The sequence below is a fragment of the Sciurus carolinensis genome, chromosome 6 (genome assembly GCF_902686445.1).
Source record: "Sciurus carolinensis chromosome 6, mSciCar1.2, whole genome shotgun sequence".
Taxonomy (NCBI): domain Eukaryota; kingdom Metazoa; phylum Chordata; class Mammalia; order Rodentia; family Sciuridae; genus Sciurus; species Sciurus carolinensis.
Genome location: NC_062218.1, coordinates 124400038 through 124427195, shown reverse-complemented (window position 1 = coordinate 124427195; position 27158 = coordinate 124400038). Strand labels below are relative to the sequence as shown.

The 27158-nt window shown below is 38.7% G+C and overlaps 1 protein-coding gene across 3 annotated transcripts in view; it reads right to left on the bottom strand.

The window, feature by feature from the left end:
* Trim36 (tripartite motif containing 36) overlaps positions 1-26238 on the bottom strand; it is a 43346-nt gene extending 17108 nt beyond the window's left edge. The window contains exons 1-4 of one of the 3 annotated variants that reach the window (XM_047556935.1): positions 25941-26238; positions 14156-14390; positions 5515-5840; positions 3634-3780 (exon numbers count right to left, since the gene is read on the bottom strand). In XM_047556935.1, the coding sequence (XP_047412891.1) occupies positions 3634-3780; positions 5515-5840; positions 14156-14390; positions 25941-26003 (771 nt within the window). In that variant the 5' untranslated portion in view covers positions 26004-26238. Of the gene's footprint in view, positions 1-3633; positions 3781-5514; positions 5841-14155; positions 14391-16692; positions 16979-18103; positions 18215-25940 lie in introns of those variants that run through there. The other 2 variants (XM_047556932.1, XM_047556934.1) reach the window with 2 other exon arrangements.
* Between the last annotated feature and the right edge of the window lie 920 nt (positions 26239-27158).

Here is a 27158-nt window from a genome sequence, read left to right as displayed (position 1 = left end):
TCCTTGATGGCTCACTGGAGAGAGGAAGGATCTGTTAGGCAAAGGAACAAGATTTCTGGCCATTAAAGACAGAATGGGAACAGAAATCTATAGGATTGAAGATAAGAAAAGACATAAAATCTTGTGTTTTAACCCAAAATTTTACAGATGCGGAAACAAAAGCTCATAAAGTACAAACATCTTATAGTCAATAACTGCATTAGAAAGTCTCTCACTGCTCAGGACACCGATCACTATTCCATGGGCTGAGGAATATTTCTCCAGCACCAAACTTCAAGTTAAGTAGCAGTTCTTCTAATACTGTCCCTGTTGGGCCCAGGCTGGGACCAGAAGTACTAGGTACTGCTGTCGGTACTCATTTTCTTTTTTTTAACTACAAAGGGCAAAGAGCTAAATTTGGTCAGGTAAATCGAAGGGAGGCTTAGTTCTAAGACAGCCTAAATTACAAAAAGGCTAAGATAAGTCAATCGGGCTAAGAAATGTTGATTCTTCCAAAGAGGTAAGGACCAGACAAGAATAGATGACAAAATCCAAAACAGTCTCAGAGCACCATCATTCACTCTCATTGAGTTTTAAGGCTTAGAAAAAGTCCACTGCCAACTATATCCTCCTTTGTCTGAGACAGCCTCACTCTTCCTAATGCCCTCAGGCAGACTGCATCTAAACAAAGTCCGTTTTAACCAAGAATCAGTATGTCATTTATTCACAGGCCTCCAAAAATAGAATCAGACATTGACAATAAAGATAAAATGAAAAACGACAAGGCTCCTACCTGAAGGAATTTTACCCGATGGCAGAGTAATTTTAAATAACTCAGTACTCCAGTTCTCCAGGAACTGGTCAGGGGCTAATTTCACCAGGACTCACAATTTCTCAGAAGCTTTCCTCTCAACAGTGGTTCAAACCTGATTCTCCTGAACAATTAAAGAACACAGAGGCCTAAGTCCCTTGAAGAGGACAGAGTCAGCCTCTGTAGTTGTACCAGGTGCCCCAGGTGAGGCTAACACCCCAAAAGTTTGAGAACCACTGTTTTCCTCTTTGAATCACATCCTTAATTAAAGGTACTATGTACTATAGAAACATTAGAGACAATAAACAAAGAAGGAAGAGAGGAAGGCAAAGTCATTCAATACTCACAATGAATATCTTTTATGTAGAAACGATACATAACTAGGATGGTCCCTGCTCTCAGCTCTACAATTTTAAAGATGATGGCTTTGCTCTACTCTGAAAAGGTTCAAAACAAAATGTTGGGAAGAAAGAGTATATAATGATACATTTTAGTCAAGTACCAAAGCTATTTCAGAAAACATGACAATACTATTCAACACAAATTTCACAAAAATAGTATAAATAATATCTCACATACCCTAAAAAACAAATGCTGTATTATTTACTTTCTGATTCAATGAGGACTATTTGTAGGAATGTTTACATTTTTTACTTTTCTAGGTCCTCACTGTTAATAACTTATCTAAAATCAAAACCAGAAGAGAGGGTAGGTACAGGAAAAAGATTCTTAAACTCCTCCTTAGAAATGTAAGGAAATAATCAATGGGAAACAAAACTAGCCAAAATTCCTCGGGAAACAATCTTCAGTAAAATGTCCATTACCTACTGCAGATACAGCTGCAGAGAAGATAAACTAAAGATGAGCCAACCAACTCTCTGTAATGAGAAAACTGAAATGGGCTTCTATGTTCTATAATCTCAAGCTGTGTGAAAAGTTATGAAAATACACTCCTGCCCAGAGAAGGAGAAACACAGTTTGCTCTACACAGTATCTTAAGTGTGCACTATTGTTGAAGACTGATTCCAGGTGGCAGAAAAAAATTTGAACAGTTTGTGTAAGGTTAAACCAATAAGAAACTGAAACCTTTAAAAGGGTGTTAAAACCTAATTACAAATAGTGATATGTGGTGCAGACTATGGTGGCATCCAAGTGACAAAAAAAATGTATTTACTCTCCCACTTGAAAGAACCCAACAAAATATAAAACAGTTCTCAAGACACTGGTATCAAGAAACAAAAGACCTTTTCTTGAAAGATGGGCAACAAGACGAGCCTGTGATTGCCCTAGCTTACTTTCTGGATGTTTCTAAGAAGGCCCAGTACAGAAAAGAACTCAAATGGTGACCAAGGTCTCCCATGAGTATAGATGATGCTGGGAGTATAGGAAGCCCATGTCCATAAGGCTTAACACTGAAAAAGAGAGAGCTGTAAAGAGATGTACAAAGCAGAGTACAATCAACTTGCATGTTTGAGGATACTGCCAGGGGACAGGGAAAATATGACCCAAAAGGATCAAACAGGGAACAATTCCAGGAACTCACACAAGGCTGGGAGTAGTGGCTATTCCCCACCAGCCAGACAAAAAAATTATAATTAAAAACCTTCAAAATTATAGTCCATCAGAAATGGTAACCAAAGTCTCTTATAATCAAATAAAATTAGCCCTAGAACTAAATTCCATTCTGTCCTGCCTAACAAAGTTTAAAAGCAAGACCCCAAACAGTTTCTAAGTAACTTAATCACATACCTAGTGAAAATTCAAGAATATATGAGGCTGGGGACGTTAGCTCAGTGGTCGAGCACTTGCCTATAATGTACAAGGCCACCCCCAGCACCCCTCCCTGCCACACACACACAAGGACTATTTTAGGAGTACAAAAAGATCCAACATCAAGGTAAAATTTACAATACCTGGCAGCCAATCAAAAATTACTAGGCAAGCAAAGGGAAATATGAAGTATAATGAGAAAAATCAATTAAAATTAGCCTAGTCATAACAGAAGTGAAAGAATAAGTAAACAAAAAAATAAAAGTTTACCTGTTTTCCACATGTTCAAAGACAACAGAGGGAATACTGAGCATGACATAGATATAAAATACAAAATATAAAACTGTATATATATGCAATTAGATATAGATAAAAAATATATATATTGTTAAAGACCAAAAGGAAATAATTAAAATAGGTGGTAAGTTCATAGATGAATTAATTCCTCTTTAATATATTACTTAAAGGAAAAAAGAATTAATTTAAAAAGTATGATTACACCACTGTCTACTTTGCCACTGATCAAACTTTTCAAGTTTTACAAGGGTCATATATAAAGTTAATAGGAAGTAATTCAATCTTAGCTATTAAGGATCCCAAATGGAATAAACCAAAATTTATGCCAAATTCTAAGGGTAAGAAATAAGAATCTGGGGCTGGGGATATAGCTCAGTTGGTAGAGCAAGGCCCTGGGTTCAATCCCCAGCACCACCAAAAAAATAAATAAATAAGAATCGTTTCTTATAATAGATACAGTCCTTCAGGATGTGTCATTCCCATGTCCACACTTGGCATCACAGGCTTTGGGTTCATCTGGGGGATCATAATAGTGTCCTGCATCCTTCTGTCTCCCTCAAGAGTTCAAAACCAGCATGTAGGCTTTAACTTGTATTGGGCAAAGTCCCTCAGAAACACTGTCAGTCGATAGATTATTAAGTAACACTTTACGTTGTTAACTCATTTCTGTAAAATGGATCACTTTTAAGCCATGATTTCATATATAAAAACTTAAAGACATAAAGTAAAGTTACAAAGAATCAAAATTCCAAAACAATAAACAAGTCCTACCTTACCTTTAAGGTTTTGTAGGCACTGCTCATGGTGGTTACACGGTGGTTAGAATGATTACCACCCAACTTACAAAGATGACAAACTGGCCTCCTACATAATTCACAGTACATGTTTATTCTCTCCGTTTCATGTTCTGGGCACATTAAAATCTATTGAGTAAGGAATAAAAGCATGATTAAGCATCTAGGTTTCAAGCCATCTGATGAAGCCCCAAATACAAACATTTTCATTATAAATTCAGTAAATAGAGTCACTTAAATGAATAAAAATATTAAAAAATAAAAATTTTCTGAATTAGAATTACCATTTTTCAGTTTTAATATATAGATTTTTTTTCTCCTAAATGTGGTGATAAGAAAGTGAAAGTTTCATTCCTAGCAGACTCAAGTAGAAAGATTAACCAATCTAGAAAGGCCCTCTGACCACACAAACCAGGCAATTCTTAATGATCTTCATGGATATTTCTGTAAGATACCAGAACAACTTATGAGAATCTATAGTCTTGACCACTCCTACAAGAAGTTTGTTGCTAAGAGAATCTTGGAACACATTATGATGTAAGCTTCCAATGTGTTAGCTTTTATAAATTAATTACAACCACACACTGACCAACTGTGGTTTTCTACACAGTTTTTACATTTTTATTTACTCTGTAAATTATCATTGTAGATACATTTGAAATTTTGTGTAAAATAATTGTTTTCATTTCAAACAAGAGAATTTTTTAGTATGTTAATGAAATCAAAAAGTTGTTTTATGATTCCAAGATACTGGATTTTAGCCAACTAAAATTTGTCTGATAACTTATAAGTATTTAAGAAGTCATAAATTTTTAAAAATCAATGACCTTGAGCATTTAAAATGAGATGAACATAAATTGCTATTTGATAAATTTATTGCCAGACTGAGATAGTTTGAGAAGAGTCATTCAAAATTGGAGTGTAGATTGTTTTTGCTTTACTCTACCAGTCCTACATTATTTAAGAAAAGTTCATACTTTCAAGATAACTTTGGATATTTTTCCTCTTTTTTAATATAAATTAAAGGCCTTACACTTAAGAGTGAAATTATACTTTCAGATTCTTACAAGTTACTAAGTTGTAAGAAATAAAAACTTTAAAAGAATCAATTATAGTTTTTAAAAATCCATATAAATCTGAAAGTGAAGATAACCAAAAATCATTCTGCTTTTTAGTCATACAGCAGGGCAAATGACAATACACAAGGTTCTTGTGAGCATTAGTAAACAAATTGCCCAGAATGCTTAAAAATTGAATATTCTACCTGAGATATTATAAAAACATTATATCATAAGCTTCAGAATATTAAGAATATCCAAAGTTGCAATTGTCCTTTATTTATTCATAGTACAACTTAAGCTAGCTAAAACCATCAGAAAAATGTGTTTCCCAAGCAAATCTTGCAGGCAATTATGAGTTTATCACACTAAAGCATAAAAGTTTCTTAAAACATTCCAATCACATGGGCTGGGGTTATAGCTCAGTGGTAGAGCACTTGCCTATCACGTGTGAGGCACTGGGTTCAATCCTCAGCACATATAAGTAAATAAAATAATAAAGGTCCATCAACAACTAAAAAACCATTGAAACAAAAAAAATTTCTAATCACAGAGATAATCTTTCTCCTATTACTCAGACTTATTAATATGAAGACTTATCGTATAGGATTACACTGGATTATAATAGAATAAAACCCAAGTTCTGCCTTCTGAGCTAGGGATTTTTAGCCCCATACTCTGCAAATAAAACGACTAGGTCTTAAGATTCTTGTATTACTCCTACTTTTAATGTAATTTTCTTTCTGTCAACTTCTAGACTCACAATAACCTCTTTTGTAACATTAAGTATAACATTCTAACTTACCTTGGGTCTAAAGTTAGTGGTGGGGCCCACATACTCATGCTGAGCTTTTACTGTTCCCCAAGGATGATAAATTTTGAAGCATTCATTGCAGTAGCTTGCACTACAGTCCATGCAACTTTTTGTGGATTCTTGAGGTGGTGGTTTACAAAGGTCACACATAATGGCTGTAGCTGCCCTAGCTGCCTGCCGGTATCTCTCAACAATAGTTTCCAAAGTGAAATTTCGAAACAGACCATTGATTCCTCGTTCTCCAAGATCCACATTATGTTCACAGCCAGGGCAAGGGAAAGTAGTTGTCTTAGGTGTCAAAGAATTGCGCTTCCAGCCTGTGTAATTATTAAGTCCTTGTTTAGTTACATCAGTAGGAAAATGATTAAAATGAAGAAAAGAGGAGCAAGTTTTAGAAAAGTGTATCTACAAATCTAGTCCAAAAGCATAATACCCACAGTGGTTCCATTTGAGTTGATTTGCATTCTTTTCTAAAAACTATTTTTCTTTGGTATGCAAAAGACAAACTCAACTTATTAAATAGCTATTACATCAAATAGAAAAGGAAAATACTGTAGAGTAAATCCCATATAAAACCCATATTAAAGAAAATACAGACAAAGATAAAATATATAATACAATACTACATGGAATCAGGATCTTTTAAAATTACATAATTAACATTTATAGTTACTTTTATGTACCATATCCAAAGGCATTTAAATGAACACAGTCTTAGCTGACTGGGAGGCAATGTGTGAATGCAAAAAAGAGAAGAGGTCTTTAAGCCAAGGCCTGTGAATAGTCTCCAGGCAGATCCATGAACTACTTGATACTCTATGTAAAATCTTCCATCCATCTATTTATATATGATTCAACAATCTATAACTTTTATTATATTCTCAAAGGAATATATGATCACAAAAAATTTAAGAACCACTACAATAGAAGGTTTCGCACTGTAGTATTGTTTTATCTAGAAAAATTCAGTAGGCAAGATCATTAGTTAAGGTGCAATCTATAGAAGAGTGGAAACTCACTCATACACCTAGAATTTTATAATGTTAAGAGTGACTAACCATTTATTATCTTCTTATGACCTGCAACAAAGAATCATTAAGATTACTTATTGGTTATAAATATAATAAAATTATATTACAAATAGTTTTATAATATAAAACACCATTTTTTGTTCAGTATTATCATCCTGATTTTTAAAAAAATCAAGAAACCAAGGCATGACAGTCCTTACCCACAAGTAGTTCACAGGAATTCAGTTGTCCATTGAACATAGGTGCATGCACACCACATTCCTTCCTCTCATTTAAGAACCTATTCTTAAAGTATGTAAGCGTGATTCCCCACAAAATAATTCACTTAATATAAACACAAACTTCTTAATTTACAACCTCCTTACATACTACAACATATACAGAACCAAAAATGAATGGTTAAACTCAGTCTATCATATTTAATGTCTATATTAATATTGCCTTTGTACATGACTATGCTCACTCTCTTGATGCCTGGCATATCACTACATGTAAAATGTAACAATCAGCCCACAATAATACTTATTTGAAGTGACTTTATAACATGCTAAAATGGCATTAGGTCCCAAAAACTAATTACATGACAAACATGCAGAATATTTTAATATCTCTAAAGATATTTTTACTTTAATGCATATGAAAACATATGCATTTTATATCTCATAAAAATTTGAAATTTCCACCCAAATATATATTCTTGTAATAATTCTAAAAACATGCAATACAGTCCAGGATGTTTCACACCACAGCAGGCATATAATGAAATAAGCAGCAAAGCTGTTTTTAAAACACATGCCAATGAAATTTTCATTTAGTTAAAATACAAACTGAACAACTCTGGAAGAGGTATAGTGCAGTGGTCAAGTTTTAACAAATGGAAATTCACAATTGCATGCTTCCACACATGAACAAGGTGATGGCAATTTAAATGAATGAATAACTGATCTCAACAATGTTTTTTTAAAAAAAAGCTATTATTGATTTTATGAAGGTTGTGATCAATTAAGTAATGAGACAAAACAAAAATCATGACAACAAAATCATGCTTTAACACGTATACTGGTGATACTCAAGATTTTGGTCATGTTTAGAAATTTCAAAAAAGATGTTTCATCCCTTTTCTGTATACCTCTGTTAACTTGTTTTTTACAGTCATAAATAAAGGGTAAAGCATCACATTGGACTTCTTAAATCAGGTAAAATATTAAACCAAGACATAAGTATTTTTAAACTAACTTATTTGAATAGATATGTTGGCTATTATTCTGTGTAGGTGTTGAAAGCTCTCAAATTTTTCTTATGAATGCTGAAGAACTTACATTTTATTTCATCTGTCCTATACTTCTACCATTATTTTCATAAAAGCAATATATATTTAGGGCAAAAAGGTAAACAGGACAGATTCAAGGATATTCTGGGGAAGTAAACTTAATGAAAAAATTAAAACTGTGGAACTAAGAATACAATGTAATACAGAATCAACTTTCAACTTTCTATAGCTACACTATCTACAACAGTAGTGATTAACCAATGTGGCTATTTAAATTCAGTTAAATAAAATTTAAAATTCAGTTCTCTGGTTGCATGAGTTACAGTTCAAATACTTAAGAGCCCTAGGGGCTAGTGGCTACCAGACAGCATGGTGCAGGGTTGAATATTTCCATTATCATAAAAAGTTCTAATGAATAATACTGCTTTATTGCATGATATAATGAAGAAGAAAACTAATGATGGCTTGCAGGGGTAAGGAAGTAATGTAGACCAAGCAATAGTCAATTTGTGGGACCATGATATTTGCAAATTATATTAATACTATCAATTTGCAAAATCTAGCCTTTTCCCTATATGTCTTCACTTCAAACACCAATTAAATAGTGAGCAAACTGCTTTATAGCAAATTCTCCAAAACAGTCAACTTTTAGTCATATATTTTACCATTTAAATGTCAAAGAGAAAATAAAGTATTTCAAAATAAAAAGAGTCAATTCATAACAAGTTCCAATTTTCTGCTAGTTACCATCTTCTTCTATATTCTGGCAGCAAATAACTTCTCTCTGTTACACCTGGACAACTGATGGACTACTACTCCCCACAATGGACATTCATGTTGGGTTTCTTGTGTTTGCCAATGAGCTGGTACCTTGCACTACAACCGTAATGTTTCTTTTGGCATATTCTGACTATCTAATGTCCATGTGTTACATTTACTCTTTGAATAATATATTAGCATTCTTCAACTTGCAAAAACTATTTTTCTCAGCTAACTTCTGAATCAAAAATAGGTAATAAGAAATAAAGCTGAGTACAATGGGTGACACCTATAATCCCAGCAGTCAGGAGGCTGAGGCAGAGGATCGAAAGTTCAAGGCTGGCCTCAGCAACTTAGCAAAACACTCAGCAACTAGGTGAGATCCTGTCTCGTAATAAAAAATAAAAAGGACTAGGGATGAAGCTCAGTGGTAGAGTTCCCCTTAGGTTCCATCCCTAGTACCAAAACAAAAGAAAAAGAAATTAATTTATTTTAGGAAAACTGTTCCTTTCTCTCCTAGTTACTAAATTTCAACATTTAAAATTGTCAGAGACTCAGTAAAACTCACTAAAGAATGACATGTGACTTCTAGAAGTGGCTCTAAAACTTAAAATCAAGAGATGCAAAGGGTGGCAAGAAAAACAGAAAAGGGATAACATTTCAGGTCTTTCTTATTCTCCAATGAGCAAGAGGGTACCACCAGCATTTCACAAGAAAAGTAGTCCATTTTACTTTAAAGGTCAACTGGAATTAAAAAAAAAATTGATAGGTTGGTCCATCTTTCACACAGAATAGTTCAAAAAACCTAAAAAGGAGGGTACATTATTTACCCACAAGTGGGTAAAGACCTCAGAGTTAAAACCCTAATGCCAAATATGTTAAAAACATTAACCTAAAAAGACAGCATGTGCATATAACAAGCAACAATTGTTATTAACTGCAAAAATGATCAATGAGTTTAATTAAAATTTCCAATACAAGAGAAAAGTACTTGCTTATTTACCTTCCCCAATGTTGCTATATTAAGCTTTGTTCCACTAAGTAAATGTAAGGAATGTTCAGTTACCATATATTAAAAAGACAAGCAAAGGTAATACATATTTTCTTCAAAAATGTCTTATGTACACTGACAAAATGCAAGCACTAATAATCAGTGCTCCCCCTTCAAAACATCAGAACTTGCTTTAAAATTTAATCCTGTTGACCTTTAAGTCATCTCAGTCCAATTTGTTCACTTTCTACATAATTTTGAAGACTTGACCACTGATGTTTAAGAACCTTATATATACACACAAGATAACAATTGAAATCTAACACTATACTGCCTGCGGCCACAAAAGCAATAAAGCATTTTCTACCTCTCCACCCCAAAGATCTCCGTTGTGAAGCTTGTGAACAATGAACAGAAAGCTGGATTTAGAATTTAATTTCAAAGAGAAGATTCACAACTTGTTAACAAAAGATAAAGCAGTAACTGTGTCCCACACATAATACAATTATTGAATTAACAGTAAAAATGTGTTTTTCCCAGTACACATGGCATTTATGAAGCCAGCAATATAAAACATTCAAGCTAATGGAATTCAGAATTCATCATTGTTGGTGCAGTGCTTAAGAGACCTATGTTTTGTCCTATAGATTTGTATTTTTAAACAATCCTATTTCTGGTAACAGAAAAAAAAGTAAAATCAATTTCTCAAGTTTGTTTTTTACTGATCTAAAAGCTATAAATAAATATTACTGAAACTGGGTATATTTTCTGTAAATAAACATTACTAGAACTGAGTATATTTTTTCCATTTTTTATTTCAGGAAAATTAAAATAGGGAAAACTTGCTTATATATGATTAGAAGTATGAGGCAATACAGCTCTTTTTACATAATATGCAATTGTGTTATACAAACTTTACACTCCTTTGAAGGAACTCTTTATTTTAAAAACTCTATCAAACGTCTAAAGCTACATTATCCAAATGAAATACAGGAGCCAAAATCAAAATATAGGTAATTTTAAATTTTCCAGTTGACACATTAAAAAAAGTAACAAGTGAAATTAATTTTGATAACCTTAATTAATCCACTATATTCAAAGTACTATCATTTCAAAATGTAATCAATATAAATATTTTAGTTTTTATCCTAAGTCTTTAAAATTCATTTTATACTTACAGCACATCTCACTTCAAACTAGCCATATTTCAAGCACTCAACAGCTGCATGTTGCTAGTGGCTACTCCACTGGACAGCCCAAATCTAATCCTTTATTAAAACAATGGCAAAAATATTTTTTATAATTCTATTCTTCCCATTCTAATACCTATGAATAATGTTTGTTTTCCTTCTCAAGTATGTATAACTGATAAAAATAAAGAAAAAGCCTGTCAGTAAAAGAGGTGGTTAGTGACACTACTGACCCATGAATCCACAAATCTACAAAAAGAAAAAATTGCAGACAAATGTCCAAACAAAGGGTAAGCAACAGTACATCAGTAATACAATGAGTTCTATTAGTTTAAACCTGATGATCATATGATCATGTGGAGGACAATCCTAAAATTTATATTCATTGATACAAACCTCCAGGAATGATTACCACATTTGGGCCATTCTTACCTTTTGGGTCCTCTTCATGTATCTGTTCAATTACTCAGTATGTGTGCTTGACAAAGAATTATGCTCTAAATCTGGTATCCCTTGGAAGCTTTGTGCAATGTGAGGCTATTTACTATACACCTTTTCAGAAGTACAAGTCTATTTTATTCATCCCTATTTGGCATTTTCCCCCTTCAGCATTAGTCTTATCTGGCAACCAATGAGGACTCAAATATTTGTTGATTGAATGAGTGCAGTTGGTATTAGATAAGACACAGAACTTCAGTGCTAGAGACATCTGGCAGATCAATGACAGAAGTTGCTCAGTACACTACCCAAAGCAGAATCCCCCTCTACAATATTAGCAGATATTGGTCACCTGTACATTATTTAAAATAAAGACTACATACACTGATGACCCAAAAGCTGGAGGTGGCAGAGTGAAAGACACGTTTTAGCAGTCTTGCCCTATGTTGAGTCGGCATGGTGTTCTTAAACAATTTGAATTAACTGCCAATATTTTCAATTAAAAACCATTACCAGGTTTGTGACAAAATAGTAAATCTGACAATTTGGTGCCCTCAATCCCACATAATTCATTTGGTGCCAAGTAGCTTCTGCCCTCTCTAATGAATGAGGCAACCATTCTAATCCCCATAGTCCCAACCATGGTCCACTGTCCCCAACAGGGAGGTCTAGAATCAATTGGCTGCTGGTTTTCTTACAGTAGTTGAGTTAGTGGGAAAATGCATTATTTGTCTTTGCATCTATACCAAAAAAGTAAAATGAAGAAAGGTTCTGTATTTATTATGCTTGTGACCTAAAAATTAACACTTGATTTAAGTACTTCTAGTGACAGGGTCAGATATGATTAAGCAGCCCACTCATTCTCATAGCCATCACAGTCTACAGTCATCCTTTTCCATGTCAAACATTCTTATCTCCTGTAATTATTCATCATGGAAAAGTTTTCAAACTCTTCACCATCCTAACTCACTCCTCAGGATATAACCCATCTTCATGGTTCTTTATATAGAAGAGAGGGGAACACCTCAGTAACTATTTTTAACTCAGCACAAATATGGTAGAAATGAGCTCTTGTTCCACAGTGGGATGTATGGAATGGAGCGATTGTTTTGGAAAAATGCCACTATTATTGCATTAGTATTTATTTTTTACTATGCTGTGCTTTCTGTATGAATATTGTAGCAGAGGTCTGTCATTCAGCATCCATTCAAATATTAAGCACCTATAGAGTACTCTGTTCCTAAAAGCATCTTGATATTAAAAGCCCACATAAAATGCAAGATTTCATGAAATATGAGTGCAACTAATTCTTTAGGTAGAAATACGCTACTTAATTGTCTGTGATGAGTATTGATATACAAAATTAAAATTTTAATGGTCTATCAGGCAAGGATCCCCCAACCAGCCAATGAAAATCTATCATTAGAGCTGGGCGTGGTGGCACACGCCTGTAATCCGGGGGCCTGGGAGGCTGAGACAGGAGGATCACGGGATCAAAGCCAGCCTCAGCAAAAGTGAGGTGCTAAGCAATTCACTGAGACACTGTCTCTAAATAAAATACAAAATAGGGCTGGGGATGTGGCTCAGTGGTTGAGTGCCCCTGAGTTCAATCCCCAGTACCCCCTACCAAAATAAAGAAAATCTATAATTAGAACATCAAGTTTTATCTGTTGTGATAACTGTCTTTTTTCCCTTCCTCAGTGTGCCTGATTTATAGCCAGGAGGAAAACATAAAAGTAAAAACTTTACAAAGAACACAATCCTCTCTGTGCTCATCCTCCCTGCCATCTCGCATTTGCTAAATGCTCCTTTATTGGTATACTCAATACAATTTTTATATGTGTAAAATATCTTCCAAGTAATTAGTAATTCAAATTTAAAGAAAAACACATTTTCAAAATAGCATAATATCACCCTTAAAGGAAAATTATCCACTCTGATGGAACACATAGATATAAATATCACACAAGAAGACTCCATATTTTAGGATTGAGCCAAAAAAAAAAAAAAAAAGAGATGATATTCCTTAAAATGCAACTTAGAGAAAAATATCCTTCTCTGAAAAAAAAATGTTTACATGATTAAAAGGTTACTCCTATACTACAAGAGAAACACACAGAGGATTGAACTTAAAATCTCAAAGTTCAAATTGGGCAGAGCTGAAGCTCTGAAGTCTGGAATTTATGGCTACTCACGTACTACATGTTTACCTGGAGGCTTGGTGTTTTTACCCACCTTGGTCCTCAGTACTGATTTTTGTACTAAGAATCTCAGCATCTCCAGTGATTTTACATTAATTCTGTAATATATTAATCCTGCAATAGCTATATATTAGTACCACTATCTCAATAGGAAACAATTTAAATGTTGGTAATATAATAAAGGTAAAATATATGTGCCCTACATCAAATCAGATCTACTTCTATACATTATTACAGAATTATACTATTTGTGATGTTCAAAATCCTTATTTTTAAAAAGTGGATTAAGAATGGCTAAAGAAAATAAAACTCTCATACGATACCAAATAATTTGTCTATAAAAAGTTTTCCAAGACTAACTATTATGTAGTTCCCTTTTTAATTCTGCAGTATTTATTTGGTTATTACCATATATGAATATTTCTCTAGCAAGTATCTCACTAGTTCATTATTTATTATATCAAGGATACCACAGGGTCAGCACATTCCCTAAAACACAGACACAGTTAATAAGAGGTTTATCACAAAGTTAGTGTTCAATATCCAACATATGCTTTAAGTGCATATCAAAACACAAGAATTCATTCTCACATTTTAATTGGGGGTAATCCATTATTAATTATAGTTTTAATTTATCCACCTGGAAAAATTAACATACAAAATGATGAAAACAATTTTATTTACACAGTTATACCTAAACATATATCCATAAGTTCCTCATACCAGCCCCAACCCAAGGTTCTGCCACATACCTGGTCTGTTAATTCTGTCAATTTTATCCATGCTAGGAGAGGGAAGCCGAAGTCGAGGACTGCTCTGATTGGAGTTGTCTGATCCCACATCATTGAATGAATCGTCAAGAGTCAGTAAGAGTTCTTTTACACATTTATGACAGATACTATGTTGACAAGGGAGAATCAGTGGGTGGGTAAACAACTCCTTGCATGCTGGGCAAATGAGCTCTCTTTCGATATTCTTAATAGTCACCTTAAAATGAAAAAAAAAATCAGAGTCAAAAGCTCTTAGACGGCAATATATTAACATGCTTATAGCTCTTGTAGAAATGCATGTGGTTTAAGAGAATTAAGAGATTTTTTTAAAATTTGAAGCTCCCTCAGACTACCCAATTCCATGCCATCAACCTCCCTTCAAGATCGTTAGCTCAGAACTGAGAATCCAGTGTGGCAGGCATCTGTAATTCCAGTTACTGGGGAGGTTAAGGCAAGAGAATCTCAAATTCAAATCTGGACTGGGAAACGTAGTAAGAACCTGTTTCCCAAAAAAAAAAAAAAAAGGCCTGGGTACTAGCTCAACAGTAGAGCACTTCCCTAGTACATGTAAGAGCCTGGGTTTAATCCCCAGTACTGGAAAAAAAAAATGATCAGACATGAGACAAAAAGAAATTATAAGAGGAAAAGTTGGCAGAAAATATCAGGGGACCATAATATTCTATCAAAAATCAAAAAGTCATTCAAATCACCATGAATAACTCACTGATTTAGGACTTCAGCAATATTCTAAAAGTAATTACTTTAATAAAGTAGTTTAAATATAACACTAAGAACAGATTGTATTCCTACTTGGCACATTCAATTTTGAGACTGGCAAATAACAAAAGCTGACAAAAATTAGGCTAGCCTGTATGTTCACAGAATCCTAGTTGAAATCTATTTACAAGCTGAATTATCAGCAATTTTGTGCATTAAATGACCATTTTTCATATGCTGTAATGTAGCTAAAATGCATGAGGCTCTCATGCTATATATCAAAGCTGTTACCATAAAAGCACTTAATGAATATTAAAAGGATGTAGAGGACTAAAAGGCACCATTTAAGTGCTTCAATACTATAGGTTTCCATTATTTCTTTAAATGAGAAACATTTTAGATTCTTATACCTAAAAAAGTTGAACAAATTCATTCTGCATTCCCTTCCTTGCCCTATGTGTTTCCTCAAATAACCTGAATTTCAAATGCTATGTATCTATTGTCAGCATCTCTGCAATTTAAATGACGTCCAACATTAAAGGACTCTTGAAATGAGAACCTCATTTCAATTCTTAACCTTACAATGATTTCAACTAGTAGAAATACATGGAAAGTTAAAGTTTGATTAATCCACGTATCTTTTTTAACATTTCTTTTTTTATTTGTTCTTTTCATATATACCTAACAATAGAGTGTATTTTGACATATATGCATGGAGTATAACTTACCTTAAACAAAAATGCATGCTAAACTATTTCCCTTAAAGTGTCACAAAGGATTTTAACAATCCTTAACGATTTATTAACACTACAGTCAACTGCTTTTATCACTGTCTTTCAACGTAGTTCTCTTGCTACATCACTAAAATATTTTCTAAAGGCCCATATGTCAGGATTTTAATAAATCTGTAAATGAGATAACCACACCTACAATTCACACTAAAGATACAGGGTATTCAGTTTATCTCATTTCACAAAGAGTTTGACAATAACATGAAAGAAAATATTGTACTGAATATCCAAAATTGATTTTCACACCCCATTTGTGTATAAAATAACTTGGTTAAGGTTTACTTCTCACTGGAAGAAGATCTAAAATCCATTTTTCTCGTACATGAACCATTCACTGTCTTGAATTTGGCTTTATAATCACAATAAAATAATTCTTACACAAAAGAAAAATTAAGTGTCCGTTTTTTGTATTAAAGGGGAAACAATCTAAGAGAAATGTGATGTAGAGGCTCATTCGCTCTTCAAAGGTGTTCAATGGAAAACTTCGGAGTAAGTGTATATACTACTCCTAGACGGCTGCCAGGACTCCAGCAGGCCCCGCCCAGCAAGGAGGCAAAGCCAAAAAGCCTTCGCTCATTGCGGCAGCACCTGGATAGGGTCCGCCGGGGGAGGCGGCAGGGACTCCAGAGCCCCAAGACGCTCCCAGACAAAGCGGGGCGGGTCACGCACCCAACTCCCTAAAGCAAATTCCCCAACCTGAATCCAATTAAAGAGCCCTGTTGGGATTCCCTGAGGTGCTTAGGTGGGCAATCACCAATCACCGATCCGCGCCCTCCACAGGGCCCAGGGGATGACAAGTCCCACCCTCCCAACGTGTTTAATAAAGGGCGGGGATGGCGGAACCAGTGCCCCGCGGGGGCAGGCGAAGAGGAAGCGGGGCCACCACACGCCAGCCCTCGCAGCTCCGGAGGAGAGACTCGCTCCCGGCTCGGGCGGAGGGCAGAGAAAGCCCCGGGGGTCCCCGCGCGCCGCCACCGAGGCGAGAGGCGGCTGCGCTCGGCCCCCACTCACCAGAGTCTCTGAAGCATCCCCCTCCATGGCAGCCTTCTGCCAGGTGTCATCAACGGCAGTCCAAACAGGCAGACTGGCGGCCCCAGGCAGGGTCTGGTGGGCGGGTCCCTGCGGCGGTGGAGCCTCGGTTCAGAGCCGGAGGGCAAGCTGGTCAGCCGGATCCGGCCAGCGGACCGACGCGGCGAGGAAAAGCCGGGGCGGGCAGGCGAAAGCACAGGCGCGGGAGAGTCAGCTTTGCTCCCAGCGACGGCCCCGGGAAACCCGCCCCACGGCCGGCTGCGGCGGCGGCTCCTGCGGACTGCAGCTGGGCGGGCGGCCGCGCGGAGACCAGGGCGGGGCGCCGCGGGGGCGGGGCCGGGGCGGGCCGGGGCGGGGCCGTCGCCCGGGCAACAGCGCCCGCCGCACAAAGAAGGCGGGGCGGCAGGCAGCGGAGCGCCCGGGACGGCGGGGGCCCGGGGTCGGCGGTGGGTGTGGCTCCGCGTGGGGTCCCGGCGTTCTCTGCCGTCACCCCTCCCGCTCCTTGGCCCCTCACTCCCACCCAGGCCGCGGCTCATTGCCCCCTCGGGGGTAGGAAGCTTCGACGGGCGGAAGTGAGGGCGGTGGAGCGGAGGGCGGCGCCGGGGCGGGGCCCGGTGGCGCGGTCCTGCTGTGCTGCGGCAGGATGCAGCCGCCGCATCCCTCGCCGCCCGCCTCGGCGCGCCCCTTGGTGCTTCACTTTACTTTCCCTGCAGGCTTTCCCAGAGCGCGGTTCCAGACACTACAAACTAGCAGCACCCTCTGGCTCTGAACTGAGCAGAGGGGGCGAGGGCACCACAGAGCCGCGCTCCCGAGGTGCCCAGAGCGAGACCCCGCCCACTCCCACCGCCACCGCCCGCAACGCCAGGCTTGGGGGTTTACCCCCTTGGGTCTACGTCCTCGCCCGACTCTTCTCCCTCTTTGGCGACTTGATTGGCTTCTGGTGGAACCTCACGTTCCCGCAGTGATCGATGAACACTGCTTTCTGCTGCTTCTTACCAGGGCGCGGTCCCGTCACGCACCACACGTTCCTGCCCAGTGGCAAGGGGACAGCCCGCGGGGTAGGAGTTCCGCTCCCGGGTGCTGGTCAAGAATTGAATTGAAGAGATGGGGGCAAGGGAGTGCCCCAACCCCGCAACACCCCATATTTTTCTCCCCTTAAGAATAGAGGGCAGAGGGTCCTGAGCTGCATGTGCACGCAGAGACTTAGTGTAGTTAGTTTCATCTGCCAGGATTCAGGCACGTTTCTTCTTGGCAGCTCGCAGGGAGAGTAAGTTAACCTGGGATTGTCGGAAACTATTATTAGATCACACCACTGCCTTTCCAGTATTAGACTTAAAGAACCGGTGCCCTAAACTGAGTGAAGGGACCACAGAGCTGTAGAGACGCATCTCGTTTAGGTTTTGAAATGCTTCCCACTTTTAATTTCCTGTTTGGGAGAGGTCTCGGCTGTGGCAAGTTCCGCCGTCTTCCCACAGCAGCGGTAGCCTCTTCTCCAACCCGGCAGCTAAATGACGGTAGTAGTATAGAACTGAGAACAGGAAGGAACTACTGCAATTAGCTTTAATGGAATATCCTCAATTTACAGATGAGGGGCAGAGAGGATAAGCGCCTTTTCAAGCAAGACTGGGTTGTTCTGATTCGGATCCATGGCCGCAGGTGATAGATCCCAGAGGGCTTCTTCCTTCTCTAGGGTTCCCAAGAGTCCTAATCAACAGGGAAATGAGGAAAACAGCAAATGCCTGTGTCATTTGGGTACCTAAATCGTGCCCTATGCCACGAGCCTAAATAGATTTGTAAAGGCTCAACCATTGAAGTAATAAGACTTTTCTAATACTGAGCTTTGGGTTAAATAAGTCCCCACCAGTTGTAATTCCACATCAACACACCTGAATAGTGTTGTGGGTCCAAAAAATTACTAGTTGGCAGGGTAAAAGAGATTAGACTGTTTCGTGAAATGAACCAAAGATAAACTTGTATAGACAATTCTTGGTGAAAATAAATTTTAAAGCCCTTCTGTTATGCAAATCAGACTTCACTGAAATAGTTTCACCTATTTAACAAGTTCCAAAAATTATGTTGAAACACTTGCCAAGGGCTGGGGAGATAGCTCAGTTGGTAGAATGCTTGCCTGGTAAGCTACAAGGTCCTGGGTTCAATCCCCAGCACCACAAAAACAAACAAACAAAAAAAAAAAAACCTTACCAAAATGTGGAGAACTAGGCACTTTCAAACTTTTTGTGTCAGTGTAGATTGGTACAGCTTATTTGAAGGGTAACTTTGCAAAAATTTTTAACACATTTTTACAAAGTGATTTTTAGCTAAGAATTTCCTATTGTATTGCATGTGTACAAAAAAATATGCATACATACATAGATCTTATTTGGGAACTTGTAGTAACTACTTATCTTCCATAATGTGTTTCCACACCAGGAAATACTATGCAGCAGTTAAAATGAATGTACTGATAATAAAGAATGCCTAAAATACAGTGTTTTTAAAATGTAAAGTCATATGAATTCTCTATGCTGCCACTCTTGACAAAAACATTCATGCTGGCATATGTGCTTGTACAGTTAAATAAAATAAGTGTCTCTAAAGCACAAAAAGTATTCACATTATTGCAGAGAAGTAAGGGGATGGAGTCAGGAGTGCAGGGTTTACTTTGGTATTTGCATTTTTTTTTTTTTTTTTTGGGTGCTGGGGATCGAACTCAGGGCCTTGTGCTTGCAAGGCAAGCACTCTACCGACTGAGCTATCTCCCCAGCCCCTAGTATTTGCATTTTTAATGCGTCCATGGTTAACTTCTAAAACATTTTATGTAAAAACATCCTTTCTATTTAATATATATACTTTTAAAAGCAAAAAACATGGAGGAGTGCATTGGTAAGATGAGAGCAAATATGCAAATGACCATTTAAAACCTCCACTTCCCAGTTCCCTCATGGTTTCTACCTTGCTGGAACAGTCCATGCTTTCATCAACTTCTCTCAACTCCCACACAACCTAGTCTCCCACATACAAGCAGCAAGACCCTTCCCAGTTCTTCAGTTAAAATTCTGTAAATGTGTGTGTGTGTGTATGAATATCCTTTCCTCTTTCCTCTCTACCTCTGGTCAACCTTCAAATCATACTGTTTCTTCTCAGATTCTGTTCTTTCTCATCCTCCTGGCTAACTCCCCTGCCCAACCTGAGACTCCTCTCTGCATGCCTAGAGTGCAACAGGCCATTAGGTATTTACAGATGACTTCCTATATGGGCAATATTATCCTTGTGAGTTCAATCAGAAAGAGGCAGAATAAGCAATAGTACTGGACCACAAGCAGCTTGGCTTGAGAATGTAAGGAGGAGAGGATATATATGTATGTGCATGTGTACACCAACCCTGTTTGTGGCAGGGTTTACAGGGATGATAAACTTGCAATAACACAAAATAAGTCAGATAAAGGATAGAGGGCTGGGAATGCCATATTTTCTGTAGACTTTGAAGCTTTAAAGGCTTTTACAGAGAAATGGTTGTCCCCTGACTTTTACAGAGAATGGTTGTCCTCTGGCACCTATCCCTTCCCAGTTAGGAATGCTAGCACCTTTTTTCCAATAGTTTCTTTTAAAATCTGGGTCAAAATTCATGAGAAGGTAGCCAAGCCCATTCCTATCACTCACCAAGTCCACAGAGCTTCAACTCTTGAATTCATTGTGATGTCTTGCACTTGTTGGTGTTACTCATTTGCTCTTTCATCACAGAAGTGTGAACTGTCTTACATCTACCTTCTTCATGAAGTCCAAAATGTCAACAAGCCCTTCTAGGCCTCAAACATATACACACAATTCAGGTTTTGGTAAAACAGAGGCTCAGTACACATTCATTATTTGATATTTAAAATACAAACTTGTTATTTGTAGGTTATATACTACTCATTAAGTTGACCTAGTCTCTTCACATATGAACTGTTTGGTCTGAGATCAGACACTCAGGGTATCATTCTATTAATATGTCCTTAGCAAGAAAGAGAAACAAAGTGATATGACCACATACCCCTACACCTTGGCCCTGCTGGGAACCCCCAGTCATTTTGCAACACTGGTATAAAATCAAGAGAGTCCTGGACTTCAGGGAAATAAGGTAAATAGAAATTAAGTAAATCACAGGGGCATACAGACTGTCCATACTGCTGGGAATTAGGAAGTTAAAGGTAAAGCCATAATGAATGGCATCGTCTATCAATTATTGACCCAAGCCTCTGACGTGCCAACTTACCAGTCATAAAGTGTTTCTATGGGAACAAAGTCAGGGGAGAGGAGTCCAGAGAGCAAGGAAGTTTAGATTTCCACTGCCTGGCCAAATCCCACTCATCTTTCAAGTGACAATTCTAGAGCCTCCTTCATGAATCTAGTTTACATTGATTGTCTCTCCTTACTCTTGAACCCCTTTAGCACTTAAGAGTCTTTCTGCTCGGTTTAACACAATTACATACTCTCATTTCATACCACTGATGTTTAACATTTTGTAACTCTTATCTCTCCAACCATTTAAGCTTTCATTTAAGACAAAATCCAGTAGGTATTTAACTACTAAACAGTAACACCAGACCCCAATAACTTGAAACTGGGAAAACGAGAAAACACACTGCTACTCTAACAGACTTTTTTCTGATAATAGCCGGACTGTGCTTGCTGCATAACTGATGGGCAAAGGAAGGGGTCTTTTGATGAACTTGAGGCGAACAACATTGGTAATATTTTAAAGTTTTCTAGAAGGTCCCCTTTAGCCAAACCTTATTATCCTTCCTCCTCAGAGTTGTAGAGTGAGCAAATAGAAACAAAGCACACCCAGTAAAATTTGAATTTCAGATATGTTCTGAGAATTTTTTACATAAATATGTCCCAGAAATTGCATGAAACATACCTATAGTAAAATTATTTGTTGTTGATATGAAATGCAAATTTTACTTTATAGTCTGTATTTTACCTGGAAATTCTACCTCCACTTACTAATGATCGTGCAGTTTAGATATAAGATATCTCAAGATCTAACCCTGTTACCATAATAGCTAATGGTAGCAACTTTTATTTACTAAGGGTCTATTATGTGCCTGTAACAATAGTAGGAAGTTCATATAACATATTCATTAATCCTTATAATAATCCTGTGAAACGAGTGTAATTCTCTTCAGAGGGGACAGGTAGAAACCATCACACCTCCCTGCCTCTACCCAGAGATTAAGTAATATGCTTACAATTGCATGGCTAGATATCAGTCAGACTGAAAACTGAATGTTACCCTAGCATACCTTATTTGCATTGCCCACAGATATGTATAAAAGATGTAATTTATAATTTTGCAAAATATACAGCTCATTCTTTTACAGTGTAGTTTAGGAGATCCCTTTATCCTCAAAAAATTTAGAACAATATAGTTTAAAAAGAGAAAAATTATGAGTCATGAAATTAGCTATTTTCAAATGATATTTCAAAACTCTAAATCTTCTTCCCTACCCTTCACATTTCACTCCATCCCAATGTATAAAAAAAAATTTTGAAGAATACTTTACAGTGGACACACCTTACCTTTATCACCCCAGTTTAAGTTTCAGCTGTGTGAGCAACTATCTATTCAGCCTTCTGAAACACCTCATTTGGTGTTTTTTTGTTTTGGTCCCAGGAGACATTTAAGACTTTACATTAGTCTGGATTTAAAAATATTCTAAACCTAATTCTTTCAAAGTATAAATATCATTTCGTTTTTAGAGTCAATTTTATGTTTGTAAAAATTCTCGAATTTTATGTGCCTCAAAGATGTTCAAAGTTAATAATTCACCACATAATGGTATCATTGCCTGTTTCTCTAACAAAATTAAATGTGAGCTTTCCAAAGCCCCTTTAATTTGTTCACACTATTCTACTCCTTAAATGTGTCCAAACAGTAAGTATTAAATTCTGAGAAACAAGAAGTATTTTTTGGATATTTATATGTAAACATAAATATGATAAATACTGGAAATACAAATAGGTATATTAGACTTAAATGCTATATTCTTTATCATCAAATCTTCATTGTTTGAGTCCAAAATAATGCATGATAGTCTAAGAGAAGAGGTATATAAAGATGATAAAAAATTAATGAGGCGAATCTTTGAAGAGATCAAAGCAGTTTGAAAATACTGCCTGAGTAATCTTGGATATTGACCACAGATTGGAAAAGCTCTTCCTAAATCCAAAGAGATGAGTTGCAAAAGAAGCAAATTTCAGAAATGGCAAAAGTTTCACTGATAGTGAAATACAAGGGAATACATTTATATTGATTTTTAAAACTCTTGAGAATTATAAGACTTTTTTGCTACTGTGTACCTACCTATATAGTATTGTTTGATGAGCTGAAAGATTGCAATGGTAGAGATTACTGTGTACTTTAAAATATTAAAGTAAGCATCACAGTAAGAGTAAAATAAGCCGATCAAGTTTAACATGTGGGTTTTAGGTTACCCTAAGAGGAAAGACTCACCTCCCACATCAGTGAATACATAATAAGTTAATTTAATTTGAAATAGTCACATAAATTGCTGCCACTGAGCAATGGATTGAAAGTGGGAATGAACCTCCAGCATTTCCTCTGTAAAGTCTTCGGAAAAGTTAGAATACTTTGTAACATGCATGTATTAATTTTGTAAGATTTTAAAGCCATGTATTTTAAATTAACTTATGTACAATTTGAGAAGTCCTACGAGAATTAAACAACATCTGAAGGAAAAGTGAAAGAAATTATTATGATGTCACTCACTGGTCTCGACTTTGGGAGACCAGGGAGAACACTGGCAGACTATAGGCCTCTGATCTCCTTTTACTTTCATAATTAGACCAGTTTCACATTATTCATTACATTACAAGCCTGAACTACAAAGTGAAACCTAACTCCTCAGAGGAAAATAAAGCAAGTCAGTCTCAAAGATTTGTTATTTCATGGCTAATATTAGGTGTCCAAAGTCTGTGTGCACGAAACAAGGGGTTTTAAATGGAGATAGGGGCTAAGGAGAGTGGGTAGGGAATAAACTTGAGTTGGTTAGGAGCCAACTCCTGATCCCTCCAACCCAATAAAAAAACAGAGAGAGGAACTGTTCTGTACTCTTACTGGGGGAGCCTGCTGTCTAACTTGAGACACCTGGCCAAGAGACACCTGGCCTCCCACCTATGGAAGTTAGGTGTGGCCCCCTGCTAAAGCCCAGAGAAGCTCTGACTAGTCAACAATGAGAGGCAGAGGAAACCAGTGCAGAAAACGAGAAGATAATTTTGTATTTTCATGACAAAGAGCACATTGTGATGAACACGTTGCTGTTCTGAGGGGACTGTTTCTGTTTTTGTGTACCTCAATTTATTCTAACATGTCTCAGTATTCACTAATGGTACGCCCTACCTCTCCATCTAATGTTTGTGGTAAGTTCAGCGGCTTCATGGTCACCCATGTTGGTGTTGTTAACATGCCCATCCCTAGGCCCACCCCAGAAATATTCCCTCAGAATTTCTGGGTTTGGATGCAATTGATTAGTTTGGATGCAAGTGTATTAGTTAACCAACTAATACAATTCTGTCTTATTTTGAAGAATGCCTGAACACAAGCCTAAACTCACCTATTTATCATCCACTTCACCATCTTATCAAGAGTGTCTGTTTGAGATCAACAAAAGGCATCCCCTCACCACCCCCCAGCTCCCAAACAGATGTCCCTGTCAGGCATTGGCACTTAGAACTGGGCAGTCAGCGTCGGTCTGTGCATCCTGCTCTCCAAAGACTCAAGTTCTGGACTTCCTCTGGCTGTGCTCCTCTTCGCTGGGAGCCAAGTCTATCTTCTGTACTTCTTTCTCTGGGGGCGGGGTCCATTTCTAGAGGGAGGAGGGGGTTGCGGTGCATACTCTAGGTCTGGAGATGGTCGAAAGGTTTGAGACCAGGAAGAGCCTGGATGTACGGGCCAGGGTGTTCCCTTGCACACGCGGAATACCCCTTGAGGTGCAAGATGGAAAAGAAGTAGAGCAAGGATCCTCCATTTATACTTCTGCCCCGGTCTATAAATTGAAGCGGTGCTCCGAGGGACCCTTCACCCCACATCTTGGAAATGTTAATGAGTATTCTATTTCAGATGACTGTATTCGGTTGTTGGAGAATAGGAGAAGTCAGGGAGATGTTGGTTCACTCGGGACTCTAAAGAGTCCTGTGGGCTCCTAGCCACCATCTGGTTTAAAACTAAAACTACTCCCCGCTCTATACCATCGGCTGAACTTAGTGGGGTGTGGAACTGAAGTTTCAAGGGTTCATCATCCTCTTTTCTGATGACTGCGCGCAGGGAGTTGGGTTCTGCTCTTCTCTCTCCAAGCGTACAGGGCAAAAGCAAATGCCATTTACCACCTTCTCACCAACTGAGTCGGGTGGGTAGTGAGCGGTGCTGCCTCAGTTATTTCCCGACGCGTCCAACTTGCAAACCACTTAGAAGGCTCTCTGGGCAGTTTTTCTTATGCTCTACGGAGCCCAGCTTCTTGCAAGGTTCTCTACCCTGGACAGGCTTCTCTGAACGGAGGTAAGGGCGTGGTCGCCGAGAGCCACCCACCGCGCCTAGGTCCCAAAAGGGTTCAGAACAGGTGCGGAGCTGACATCTGGCTCCTCCAGCATCCCCTCTACCCACTAAAAGGAGGCGACTTGAAACGTTACCTACCTGGGGGAGCGCCTAAGGACTTGGAAGAAGCGCTGAAAAAGCCAAGGCAGAGCGAACTGGGTTGCTGCCGCTATTTATCCTCCACAACCACAGTCTGAGAGCTGAACCCGACCCCGCCCTCCGGGCCTATTCGCTGGCGGGTTGGACCCTCCCTCGGCCTCCACGCCTTGACAGGGGAGGTCACCCACTCGAAGTCACCACGCTTGGGCAGCCTAGGGTACGTAAGGGAGAGTCCCCTTGACCAGCGAGTGGTCATCGTCCCCACATCTTTGCACAGTGGGCTCTCGCCCCCGCTGTCACCCAGCTGGCTCCTAACGCGCTCCAAAGTGTCCCACTGTTCATTTCAGTGATGCCTCGCAATAAAGAAAAGGCTGCTACTTTGCATTCTGCAGCAGCTGGGACGCCTGGGCTGCGGGCACGGACCGTGGGATCTAGCCCCCGTCCTCCCCAGACGCTGAAACGGACCGGTGGCTACAGGGCCGACAGTACCCAGAGTAAGGACGCGGGGCATGACACCGCGCGCCCGAGCACTTACCTTGCCTTTAGCTAGCAATTCCATGATGTAGCCAAATTCACTTATCTCCCCCGACTCCGACATGGTTACGACCCTTCACAAACTCTGGAGAACCGAAACGGGTTCATGGAATTCTTTTTCTTTTCTTCCCTCTCCTTTCTCTGTTTTTGGTTTGAGTTTTGCCAAGCGCCCCTCCAGTATGCTGTTAATGAGGAAAAGTGAAGAAGTGGAGGACGAGCGTCCGAAGAGGGATTGGGTGGGATGAAGGCTACAGACGACTCCTGGGCAGCCTTGTCCGGTGTGCTTGGCTCTGGTTGAAGCGTCGGGGCAGCGCGATCTAACCGAACAAATGAGGGCGGCGACGACTGTGAAACCCTCTCCAGGCGGAGCCGGCGCGCAGAGGCCCCGCCTCCTCGGGGGTCGCGGCCCGCGGTCCTGCCGCCGTGGAGACAAACAAACGCGCTCACAAAGCGGGTCCGCTCCCGGCGTGGCGCGGACCCAGCTCCGACCCCCTACTGGTTTTTTAAATTGGTCCTCGGTCGCATGCCAGGGAGGCTGACGGTCCCGGCCTCCCAGCGAAAAGACCAGGAAACATCCCCATCACACTGTCTGGAGGTGCGAGGGCAGAGAAAAATGAATGCAGAGGAGGCACAACAAAGGATCTGGCTGCTAGCTCCGGAAAAAAAAAAAAAAAAAAAAAAAGGCCCAGGAAATGGCAACACCGCATCTCAAGTCAGCCTTCCTGAAATCCAATAGGTAACAAAGACCAAGCCCAGGGCTTCTGAGATGAGACAAATAAAAGGATTGTATTTTAAACACTCTAAGTGTGTAAGGTCGATGGTATCTCCATATCCTCTTGATTCTCGACTTTCCCTTAACAATACCAACCAAAGGGGGGCGGGGCGGGGGAATGACAGCAAAGCTCCTGGACGCTCTCACCTTCAGTTACTATCCACTCACTTTTCTAATTGTTTCCTTGATTGAGTTTAACAGAGCAGTTTCTTTCATTTTATACTTCTATTTATAATAGCAGCTTCCCTAGAAGACTGCTGCTGAAATGACCTCTTAGACCATACCTGCCAATCTTTACCTCTTTTGAAAAGAAAAGGCTAAACAAAGTCAGTCGTAGTCTATTACTCTGCTCTGGGCAATCTCTTATCTTTCTTGAAAAGGAGAAAAGGATAAGGGCTTGAGTTTTAATTAAAAGGAAAAAACTGCCAGTGATAATTAGATTAGACA